Consider the following 12,927-nt stretch of genomic DNA (forward strand, 5'->3'; position numbering starts at 1 on the left):
CATACTAATTCTAAAGTGTATCAGAAAATTACAACACATCTGATAAGCAGCACCTGCACCACAAGCAACATTTTTACATATTTATGTATTCCTTAGGCATTTGCCTCTACACAATAATTTAGTAAACTCAATTTAATTCAAATGCATTTTCATCAAATGTGTTGAAGGAATCCGACAGCTCTGGGACCATTTGATGTTCCAGTACCATTAATCTCAATGAACACTCATAACGTCTGCTGTCTCCAGGTTCGTTTGCAACTGAACGATTCATTTTCGAAGAGAAACACAAATGGGACACTGCTTCCAATACCAAATGGCTTGAATTAAACCTTTAATACATTTTCAGTTGCGTAGCAACAATATTACAGTCTGCTTGGAATGGAAATTACTCAGTAACTCCAGAAAATCTGGCAGATATTAACATGCTAATGCTAGTTTACATGAAAAAGATGCATCTAAGAGTTGTCTTTGAGTCTACTTGTTAACTTTTTGTGCAAAGTTGACTTGAGTACAAAGTGATATACCCTTCACTCATCCTTTTTTGGTAAAATTAGGGGAAATTATACCACAGGATATTAATCATTACCTCAATATTTTTCAGATAATATTGTGATTCAAATAACTCAAGGACAAAAGGATATTTCATAGACATTTGGAATAATGTAGATCAAGAGTACTGACTGAATTGTATTGCACAGCAAACACTCCTAGTTTCTGATGGAACCCTGGTGCTCAGTTGCTAGTTTGGTCTTCCAGTTCATTTTCCACTATCAGCTGATTTGCTGAAGTTAGTGCACCCAACAATGTAAGAGATGGAAAATGGTGGCAGTAGATCCAAGCTGCAGTGTTGCCTGAGTAATGGCCTCAAATTTTGGCATTCATGTTTTCAAAATACTTTGCTCATTTCTAAAACCTATCTTTTGGCCTAGGCATTGCTGCTTATACAATCATCTTATACTTAAGCTCAGAGGTCCTTCAAAACTTTAATGCCCTTCATCACCATAGCAATGTCTATGCCAGGAATGCCATAATTCTTATGCCCAGCAATGTTGGAATGCAAAAAAAAAGGTAAATACCCAATATGATTTTTTTTTCCATAATTTGATGACACCTACTCAAAATAGGGTTAAAATCCTAGAAGTTTCAGAAAAATTAACTTATGGATTGATTTCCTACCTAAGTCGACTAAGATGATGGACCCAGTGTTTTTCTACCAGAGAATCCTGCTAAGCTGTGTTGTGTACCCAGGAGTGAGTTGGTCGTGTCAAATTTAGGCAAAAATTAAAAAAGATTAACCAGTGTGTGGCATTATCCACCAAATAATAACCATAATCAGTTTTTAAACTGTCTAGGAACTAATTTCAAGTTTCAGTTGAAATTTCAAGATGGATTTAGTTCCAGTTGGAGTGTATAAGACACTCATGTAATCAAATGCAAGCTGAGTATGTGTTGTCTGATATCAAGTCTCTGAAGACAGCAGTATAAGTCAGGGTGCTGGTTCTATATCATTCTATAGACACTTGTGGTTGATCTCAAGCATAAATTACATTAGGAAAATATATTTAAAGATCAGACCATGTTAGAAGAGCATAAAAAAATGACAAATTGGGGCCAAAGTATCATTAACATTAATAAAATCCATGGTTCTTTTTAATATTATAAAGATGTAAAAATGGGAAACGTTAAGTACTGACATCTTAACTAACATCATCTGCATTTCACAACAATGATGAGATTAAAGCTAATAGATATGCAATAGAAAGCAATAGTACAATATACAAATTAATATTAATTGATCATTTTGATGCATATTAAAATATACTTATATATGATTTAATAGTTAAATGAATATGTTACATTGCCCTCCCCCTTTAGACTTGTTCATAGTGCTATTTTCTCCAAAGTCCAATTTCCCTGGATGAATGAGCCCCTCCCCCATGTTCATGGATAATTCCGTCCTTTGCTGGAGCTTATGATCTGAAACTTATGGAGCCACACTAGGGCTAGAAAACATGTCTAAATGCTGATGTTACAGGTTCATGTATCGTGGAGAGCGTGCAGAAAGCTCGCAGTACTTGACCATAGGGATAGGTGTTCCCTCTTTATCGCGATGACCTTGTGAAATACCACGGCTGACACTTATGTCACAACCACCTGAGAATAATGAGGATTTTTCGGCAAAAAAATCTGCTACAGAGCAGCATCTGTTTTCCAGTTTAAGTGAAAACAACAATCTGTCAGGACAAAGCCCAGATGGCACAGCAACCTCTTGCAAATCTGTAGCTTGTTGCAACGTGAACTGGAATCACATTTCAGAGCTCAGAAGCAGTTGGAATACCAACAGTGACCCTCCTTCAGCAGTGATTCATTGATTCTCAGGCCTGGGAAAATAATGAGATTAAAATTATACACTAATTATATACTACCACTGTATAGTATGTACACTACAATCACTTCCAAGATATGACCATCCTTTTAACTAAAATGATGGGGTGCATCCTCTGGCACATGCATGGATACATGAGAATGACATTCTGATACGCACTGACTCCTCACACTCAATGATAAAGTTGAGGCTAAGATCAATAACCCCTTTTTTCAGAAAACAAGATTATTGTCATATGTCTAACCCCATTTAGAATGCAGGAAGTCTTCACATTGTTATCCATGCAGAATCATTGGATTATACAGTGTTGAAGGAGATTATTTTCCCATTATAGCCATTCCAGTTTTTTTGAAAGAGCTATCAAATTATTCAGACTTGTCCCTTTCATCAGGCATTCTTTTTCTCTCTTTTTATGTATGTGTCCACTTTCTTTTAGAAACTTTTTATTGAATATCTTTCCTCGGTGGCTCAGTGGTTAGCACTGCTGCCTCACAGCACCAGGGTCCTAGGTTTGATCCCAGCTTCGGGCGACTGTCTGTGTGGAGTTTGCACATTCTCCCCGTGTTTGTGTGGGTTTGCTCCGGTTTCCTCCCACAGTTCAAAGATGTGCAGGTTAGGTGAATTCGCCATGTTAAATTGCCTGTAGTGTTAGGTGCATTAGTCAGGGATGAATGTAGGGGAATGGGTCTGGGTGGGTTGCTCTTCGGAGGGTCGGTGTGGACTTGTTGGGCTGAAGGGCCTGTTTCCATGCTGTAGATAATCTAATCTCTTCTGCCTATGCATCACAAATCACTGAGTAAAAACACTCTCCTCCTTCCCTCCCTGCTTATTTTTTGCCAACCATTTTTAATCATTGTTCTGTGGTTGTCGACTGGTCTGCCAATGGAAATGGTATCTGCCCAAAACCCCCATAATTTTAACACTATTATTGGCTCTCTTCTTCACTTTCTTTTTGCAAAAAGAACAGTCACATCTTCTCAGGTCCTCCCATTCAACTGAACTCCTTCATCTTCAGAAGCGTGTGAGGGCCGGTGGGACAATAAGTTAACAGATGTTTGCAAAGTGCCTTATATCATTTTTAGTGTCTCTCATTTGTCAAGAGCAAAGAATAAATTGGCAAGCTACAGGCTAAGGAAAGATGGCTGAATCTTTGGTTTGACTTTATTATTTCCCAAACGTTACGATGCTGTGGTTCTTTGAATTTTACCTGGATTGACCATAGAATCCCTAGGCCATTCAGCCCATCAAGTTGACAGTGACCCTCTGAAGAGCATCCCATACCACCCTATCCCTGTAACCCTGCATTTCCCATGGTTAATCCACCTTGCCCGCATATCCCTGGACACTATGGGCAACGTAGCATGGCCAATTCACCGAACATTTGAACTGAGAGGGGAAATTGGAGCACCTGGAGGAAACCACGCAGACATGGGGAGAATGTACAAACTCCGCACAGTCACCCGAGGCTGGAATCAAACCTGGGTCCTTGGCACTGTGAGGCAGCGTAATCACTATGCCACCATACCACTATGGAAATGGGTTACTGGCAAATTAACAATTCACCCTCACTCACTTCAGAGGACAAAGGCAGGGGTTCTGCAAGACTTAATTGCTCATCTTCAACATAACAATACTGACACAAGTGTACAATGTAGAACAGATTTTAATTCATGGGCTGCGTGTTTGTCTTTATTTGATCTGTTTTGCAAAAATCTTCAATGGGTCCTGCTTGGAGTGGATTCAGTTCAACCGTGACGCAAGGGTCAGTTTCAAATTTTAAAATCAGATATCATGAGAGAGTACATAAATTGATGGATTTGATCAACTTTCCACCCATTAAAAATAGACAATGTGGCACAAGGCAGTGGTTCTGAAAGGGTTCATCTTGATGACTATATTAAGCTCATCCAATCTGATGTTTTCACACAGACTTGGGTGGGGATAAGGGAGGACACCTGAGGGATTTTGTGGAGTGGAGATCTATATTCACAGGTCACTTCAAAGTCTTGGTAACAATGCTAATCTAACTAGAGTAACTTGAACTAACTGCTATCATGCAATAAACTACATCTTATTAAGGTAGGGGACTCTTCTTATTAAGATTTACCAGTAGTAATTTCTCTACCACTGTAAACTATAGATAAGCTTTTATGCCCAGTCAAAAGAAAAAAAACTCAATGGTGGCAGCACCCTACCCACAGATACCAGTCAGAACACCTCTGGGGCATGCACTGAGGACATTCTCTCCTCAAATAATTTACCTCACTACTAGACTTTCAAAGTATATTCTACAGAATACATTAGACCATGTGCATTAGAAGATACAAGATAAAGCAGATGCAAAGAATCATCCTTTTTTAATGTAGGGCAAATTACAAAGCATAAAGCTATTTTTCTTTCAAAACTATATCTTTTTAAACACAGTTAATCAATGTGATTATAGTATTACAATAACCCAAACAATGCTATTACTCACGTGAACACACAATGGCAATTAAATGACAAGATCACACTACCTTTTGTACAAAAACATACCTGGTAAACTGCTGGAATAGTTGGGCAATTATATTATATGTCTTAAAACAGTGCAATTTTGACAACTTTGTACATCTATTTGTTTAAGAACATATGCCTTAAATAATAGTTGTTTCAGTTTGACATTGGTCATTCCTGTGTTAAAACCTAATGAATTCTTTTGTTTCAACTTTTCATGTATTGGACATTGCATTCATCCCTTTTAGAGTCTGTGAACTCTGCACTAGACCTTCATCAAAAAGAGCTGGACAATAGCCAATTCCTGAAACTTTGGCAATGTCAGCTGTGGGGCCAGCTGCAGTACAGCTGTGAGTCAGCCTTTCAACAGTAGTCTGGTCACTTCCTTCTTTTTCCTCCTCCTCCAGTCTTGCCAAATTAGAGTTTCTTTCAGAAATATGATAGACTCAAAAATCAGCTGGTCCTTATCTACCAGTCAGCTAGTAGATGGAAAACACAATGAAGAATGCATCTGTCAGAGGTGAAGCAACAAATGCATTCAATATTTCACCTTTTAATCAATGATCAAAGCAAAAAAATTATTGGGAATTTTGCTTATGTCCTGGTATTTGCTGGAACTCTCAGTTACCAAATAGGATTATTGCACATTTTAAACATTGTTTATACGATTGGTGAGGAGCAAATTCTTTTCTCCATTTACCCAGTCAGGGCACTACACCGAACACTTCCCAGTTTACACAAATATCTTGTCTTCTCTACACTGTCACCATCTCCTCCCCTCCTTCTTCGTCCTATTGCCCCACTCAGATGGCACCCTTCTCTCCCCAGCACCAAGTTAGATCACAATGGGCCCACTTGTTCTCTTGCAAGTTACACTGGCACTTGTCACCTAATGTCAACCTCCCTCAATAAATCCAGTTAACAAACTTTTGCTTTTCCTCTCAATGCTGCTTTAGGTTCTGGCTGTACTCACAAAGATCAAACATGCTTATGCATGCTGGCAGGAATTTCCACATCATGTAACACTAAAAGAAGAGGTCCGGCTCAATAGATAGGGGGCAACAAACTTCACTGTGCTGGAACAGCAGCAAGTTGGAATTGGGACGAGCACAGAGGTGGAAATGAAAAGTGATACACAAAGGGGAACTGGACTCTATGCTAATGGAGGAGGACCATAGGAGGTGACAGCTTTTGTCCATTGATCTGAAACAGTTGGCTATCAATTTGAAAGAGATAATTGCTATAGGCTCCTTGTGCTGTAAATCTGATACTAAGTGGGGGACTTTGAAGGTGAGGTCTTGTTCTATTTGTTTCTGAGCTGTTGTCATATCCATATGCTGCATCTCTTTTTTAGATTAGATTAGATTCCCTACAGTGTGGAAAAAGGCCCTTTCGCCCAACAAGTCCACACTGACCCTCCGAAGAGAAACCCACCCAGACCCACTTCCCTCTGACTGATGTACCTATGGGCAATTTAGCACAGCCAATTCACCTGACCTGCACGTCTTTGGACTGTGGGAGGAAACCGGAGTACCCGGAGGAAACCTATGCAGACACGGGGAGAATGTGCAACCTCCATACAGACAGTCCACTCAAGGCTGGAATTGAACCTAGGTCCCTGGCACTGTGAGGCAGCAGTACTAATCACTGAACCACCGTGCTGCCCTACCCTGTTCATTTTACCAATAATTATTACTCTACATAATAATCATTTTTCTGACTATACTGTTTCACTAATCTTAAAATATGTCGTCTTATCTCTTAAGAAGATAATCACACATATGCACATGCAACATATTCTTTGTTCCTTAGTCCTAATGCTAGGTCTGCAGACCCACCCTAACAGTTTAAGCAGAAGTCTTAGGTGAAATTACTTACCAAACTGCTTCTTCAGAGTGTCAGACAGCTGTCGAACGGTTCACGGGCAGTTCTGATGGTTCATCCTGGATCAAAGTAAAGCAGTCATTTTGAATTCTAAACACTACCAAACTAAGCATCAGTCAATCCACATTATAAACTTACTCACAGTGATATGACATGTTTACTATGTACCTGTACACAAGGCATTTATAGGTTGGTCGAAAATTATTGGAGGAGTCATGCTTAACTCAAGAAAAGGAAAATATTGAGTTAATCTTTCAATTTTGTAAATGAGCTAAGGATCTTCTTATCAATGTTAAGTATCTTCAAAACATTCTGAGATTGAAGTATTTTATATTTAGGTTCCATTTTTTGATCTCCAGCATCTGCAGTCCTCACTGTTTCTTTAGACAATGACCTTCTGGGCAAAACATGTCAGGTGGAATCTTCCCAGCCCCTGAATAACATGGGCATCGATGTTTCAGATGGAAAATGGGGTGAGATTGACAGAAATTAGATTCATGGCATCAAGAAGAAAGAATCCAATTCTTAAACCAAGTTTTGAACAGTAAGATAAGAATCTCTCCAGTGAACAGCGAGTGGGCCTGTTTGTATCTATTTGCATTCATCATCATGCCATTATTATGAAATCTTGTTGACGTGCAATTTCCCATTCTCCCATCAGCTGGAGAGGTACTAGTTGGTGACAAGTCCAACATGAAACCTAGGAACCCTCAGGAATGAAGAAGGGCTCATGCCCGAAACATCGATTCTCCTGCTCCTTGGATGCTGCTTGACCTGCTGCACTTTTCCAGCAACACATTTTTAGCTCTGATCTCCAGCATCTGCAGTCCTCACTGTCTCCAAGAAATATGTATGTCTAAACACTAGGGAGTGGGTCACAGTCAATTCTGCTGGTCCAGTGCAACCAGCCCGGACGGTCACAGGATGTCAGTCAAGAAGCTACACACAATCAGTCAGGCGTCTGGTCAGTCTAGATCAGGGCTGTCCATCCAGGTTGGTCCAGAGTGTTCAGCTCCATAAAGGTCAAGGGGCCTTATCAAGGGCACCTGCTATGATAGGAAGTTGAGAAGTCAATTATAGGATTTAGAGAGAGTAGAGGAGGTCATCAATGGTTACACAAACTGTAGCTTCAACAGGGAATTACAGTGCAGTCTAATTGTTAGCACAACCAAGCTGGAGGTTACAATGGACATTGGAGGAAGAGTAGGTGGATGAGATGATGCTGAGGATGGATTCAATCTAAACAACCATACACTCATAACTGTAGATTTGTATTTGCAATGAGGTGTTGCAAATCCCCTGAGAAACATTTATTTTTGTGTGTGCATGGTAAAGGCAATTACTGGCTGGCTACACTTGGTCTGGTGCTCAACTGGACTTTAATAATGACATTGGTGCCAAGAATCCTGGGAGGTCCTGACAATGCCAAACGCTTTGACCAGTAGACATAGAGAAGATTATAGGCAAAAATTTTATCTCTCCACTCTGCAGGCACCCTGCCTCTAATCCTGATGAAGGGCTTTTGCCCGAAACATCGATTTTCCTGCTCCTCAGATGCTGCCTGACCTGCTGTGCTTTTCCTGCATCACTCTAATATAGAGATTATGCCAAGAGACGTGCTATAGACGTTTGGGGTCTAGCTGATGAGGTGAGTTTTAGGGAACGGTGTGAGAAATCACACTCAGGTTCACAGAGAGAATCCCTCCTTGAAACCCCCCCAACATCATTAATTGGCTGCTCTCTGGTGAAGTTCAGCCCTTACATAATTTTGGATTATGTTTGGAAAAAAACCTCATGCTTCTCAACATAAGGATTTTAGTGTTTGGGAATATATTTCACAATGGAAAAAGCCATACCATAGAAGTTGTTATGCATAACTATATTTGTGATTTTTGTCAGATAGAGCTCTGTTTGAAAAGCAATGGAAAATATTCAGTTGGAAAAACAATTAAATGGTCTCACTTAAAAGCAAATTTATGGAAAGAAATTAAATGTATCACCGCAATTTAAGTGTCACGCAACTGTTACAGCACGGAAGGAGGCCATTCGGCCCATCGTGCCTGCCCTAGCTCTCCAAATGAGCAATTCACGCCATGCCATTCCTCCACCTTATCCGTGTAACCCAACAAATTCTTTCTCTTCTCATACAATCCAATTTTTTCTTGAATGCACCTCCACCAGACTCCCACGGAGTGTATTCCAGACCTTAACCATTGAGTAGTTGCCATGCTTTTTCAGCCGGGTGGAACACAGCATGAATCAGATAGAAGTTTAGAAGATAAAGAGCAGAAATACAAATGTAATAAGGTTTGCCACCCGCTGCACTCAGGTTAACCTATTGAAATATATTCTAATCTTAGCAAGACGTGTAGGATGATAGTTGTGAGACATGAATCATTTCCTTCTCAACATCCACTCCCTGCTCATCGTAACCCTTTTGGCATTGAGTAATTGATATCATACTGAGTGTGAAGTCCCAGTGTTCTATTCTGCAAGCATTGTAAACCTACTCCCATCAAAGTCAGTGTAGAAATCATTCACCCTACAGGTTTATTACAGTACAACTATTCTGTAGACAACCAACAGGCTTTTCTCCAAATTCCATGAAAAAGAAAGAGTATCTATGAACAGAATGCTGAACAGCTAATTGTAGGTTAATATCTAAATCTCCAAATAGGCCTGTCTGTAAAACTGACAGAGATCAGGAAGTGAAACCCCAGTTCTGATGGGGTTAGCATGTGGTAAAGTGAGGGCAGTGGGAGAAACTTTGCACTGATGGTTGACATGCCTATTCTGCAGCTGCAGCCTACACTTGGGTCACTTTCCTGAAGCAAGATTGGGAAGTAACAAGGCTACCTACTTGCATGTGCAGGTAATCAATTGACTCTGTCAATGGCCTGTAAAGGCCCAGTGTCCGCTGACTGAAATTTTCCAGTTGGCTTCCAGGTACTCAGAGAGGGTTGGGAATGGAGATGCTGCCTGGAGGCCACTCCTTGATGGCTGACCAAGGAGCCTGCAACCAGCTGGGTTAGCCTAGAGGTCTTCCCTAACTCTCTGGCTTCAGCCGTGGCCATTGAGCATACTTCCACAATAGTGGATAAGCTGCAAATGGCTTCTCTTTATTTTAAAATTGAGATTGTTGAAGAAAGGGCACCTTAAAATTGTGACATCATTTGGAGAGCTTCCTGTCAGCCCTCCAGCTTTGAGAGATTGTCTGAAACCCTTGGTTGGAGACAGACCTGTTGACTGATCATAAGCTGGCCAGAATGGAGAAAGATGTATCGCTGATTCCCACAATGTGCCGTGTTGGATTCCATTTGAACCTGACGTTGGAGTTGTGAAGCCTGTAGCAAAAATGTCTATCAGGTCTGCTTAGTGATAGGAAAAACAGCCACCCCAACAAACCAAGTTTATCTCATACCAATGTATTTTACTTCAGTTTACTCTAGAAAATGGCAGCGAGTTTATTGGTTTTAGCTGAGGCAGCAATCAGGACCATAACTCCTTTGGCTAACAACTGAAAAAAAGGTCACTCTTGAGTATTATTCTCTGAATTGCATTGCAATGTTCATCATTCTAAATGCATAATGATGGCAATGACATGCTCAGCTCTCCTTTGTGATTAAAAAAACTTGCTGATATCTACTTATGGGGGTTAGTTGTCTGAAATCCAGGAAACAATTGTTTTTTATGGAATCATACCCCAGCATCTTCAAGAGAGAAGGTACAAAATCAGAGGGAAAGTACAAAACTGCCATCAATTTATTTTATTTTGAATGTGGTTTTGCCACCTTGCACATCAAATAATGGGAAACAGAAAGATAACACACAAAATCAACCTGAAGTAATATACTTACATTTTTAATCAAATTTCCAAATGACAGTTCTCCCTTTGGGAGTGGCTCTGGTGCACAGAGTGAGCATGGATCTGAACTGGGCTTGTATGATGCTGAGCAGAGAGACAGTGCTTCCTCGATCTCTCCTCCCGTCAGGGAGAGACTGCTGTGTTCAGAGCTGCTGAAACCGCTAACACTCTCCGTGGAGTTACACTGGGAGGATGTTTCCAAACTCTCAGCTGTGAATGAAGAGGAAAGCCCATTATCACCATTATTTGTGGAGTACTCAGTCACGTTTCCTTACATAGCATATTCTTCCTGGTGGTTTCACACAGAAAGACTATGCACATTGTCAGAATGTTTATCACACATTTCCATTCATTACTCCCTTATCCCAACTCATTCAGTACTTAATGGAAAAGGAGCAAGGTGGTTTGAAGGGCAGTTCTTTAATTTGTCTGCTGCTACCCAGAAAAATAGAATAAGTGAAGTTTATACCTTTTTTTGAGATTCATTGGCTCATCCACTAAGATTAAGATAAATGATTAATAGCTACTTCGTTAATGACCTTCCCTCCATTATAAGGTTAGAAGTGGGAGTATTCACAGTGATTGCACAATTTTCTGTGCATTTATGACTCCTCGGATACTGATGTAATCTGTGCTCAAATGGAACAACATCTGGACAATATCCAGGCATGGGCTGACAAGTGGCAAGTAACATTCATACAAGACAATGTCAGGAAATGACTATCTCCAAGAACAATCATGTAACTACTACCCACTGAGATTCAATAGCATTACTATCACTGGATACCCCACTATCAACATCCTGGGGGTTGCCATTGACAAGAAATTCAACTGGACATGCCATATGGCTACAAAAATTATCCAGAGTCTAGGAATACTGTAGCAAGTCACTTATCACCTTACTCTCCAAAGACGGTCCACCATATTTCAGGTACAAGTCAGGAGCATGATGAAATACTTCTCAAATGCCTAAATGAGTAAAGCTCCAGCACCACTCAAGAAGCTTTACACCATCCAGGAAGAAGCATTCCCCTTGACTGGAACCTCATCCACAAACATCCACTTCCTTCACCAGCGATGATCAGTCGCAGCAGTCTGTACTATCTACAAGATGCATGCAGAAATTCATCAAGGCACCACAATCAACATCTTCCAAAACCCCAACCACTTCCATTTGAAAGGCAAGGGCAGCAGATACATGGGAACACCACCACCCACAAGTTTCCCTCCAAGCCACTAACCATTCTGATTTGGACATATATTGCCATTAATTTAGTGTTGCTGGGTTAAAATTTAGGAATTCCCTCACTAATGGCATTGTGGATCGACCTGTACCATATGGACTGAAGCAGTTCAAGAAGGCAGTTTGCCACCACCTTCTTAAGGGTAACTAGGGACAGGCAATAAGTACTGGCTAGCCAGCGATGCCCACGTCTCATGAGTGAATAAAAAGAACACCCCCTCCACACTTGAAATATGGAAATTCACTTCCTATTTCAATGGAATATAAACAGATTATATCCATTGCATTAAAGTATAAAACTAACAAAGAATAGCTAGCATTGTGAAGTTTGAAAAGTCATGCTGCATTGTCACTAAGTAGCACCAGGGATTTGAAAAGGATTTGTGATCAGAATTATTTGGATGGTAAACACTGACAAAGCCAGTTGATCTGAATGACCTAGTTCTGGGCTGTAAATTATTTTCTGTTGCTCCACATGGTGGTTAAGCACTACTACCCACTAAGATTCAATAGCATTACTATCACTGGATACCCCACTATCAACATCCTGGGGGTTGCCATTGACAAGAAATTCAACTGGACACGCCATATGGCTACAAAAATTATCCAGAGTCTTTACAATACAGTTGGCAAACACATTCTGCCTTTGATCAGTTTTCCAATTTCACTTTTTTGCGTTTATGCTTTGTGTCAATTACTGGTTCCATAGACGTGAAGTAGCAACATGACATCAGCTGCACTATGTTGCTGGGTTGTTATATTATGGAACATAACACTGAGCTGTCTAAAAACTGGAGAAAAAAAAATGCTGCCTTAATGGTCTTCTTTTATACAGGTGGAATCATAAGAAAAGATGCCAGGGATAATTTTATGATCAATAATGTAAACAGGTGAAATCCAATTGGACACCTCATTTTTCTGGATTTTTATTTCTATTCACTTCAATGGAAAATGAAAATTAGGAGAAATGTAGAATGGAAGATGGTCTAAAATCAGGTATTTTACATTATTGCTCTAAGCCAAAACTACCCAAGAGTCCTGAAAGAATGATATAAA

The 12,927-nt window shown here is 40.2% G+C and overlaps 1 protein-coding gene across 1 annotated transcript in view; it reads right to left on the reverse strand.

Moving 5' to 3' along the window:
- Positions 1-318: 318 nt before the first annotated feature.
- Positions 319-12,927, reverse strand: part of quoa (quattro a) — a 144,666-nt gene continuing 132,057 nt past the window's right edge. The window contains exons 22-24 of the mRNA XM_087994601.1: positions 10,621-10,838; positions 6,758-6,822; positions 319-2,381 (exon numbers count right to left, since the gene is read on the reverse strand). Of these exons, the coding sequence (XP_087850727.1) occupies positions 6,778-6,822; positions 10,621-10,838 (263 nt within the window). The 3' untranslated portion in view covers positions 319-2,381; positions 6,758-6,777. The remainder of the gene's footprint in view (positions 2,382-6,757; positions 6,823-10,620; positions 10,839-12,927) is intronic.

Source organism: Chiloscyllium plagiosum, unplaced genomic scaffold (genome assembly GCF_037043375.1).
Source record: "Chiloscyllium plagiosum isolate Xiang-an unplaced genomic scaffold, Cpla_swu_hap1 HiC_scaffold_15, whole genome shotgun sequence".
Classification (NCBI taxonomy): Eukaryota; Metazoa; Chordata; class Chondrichthyes; order Orectolobiformes; family Hemiscylliidae; genus Chiloscyllium; species Chiloscyllium plagiosum.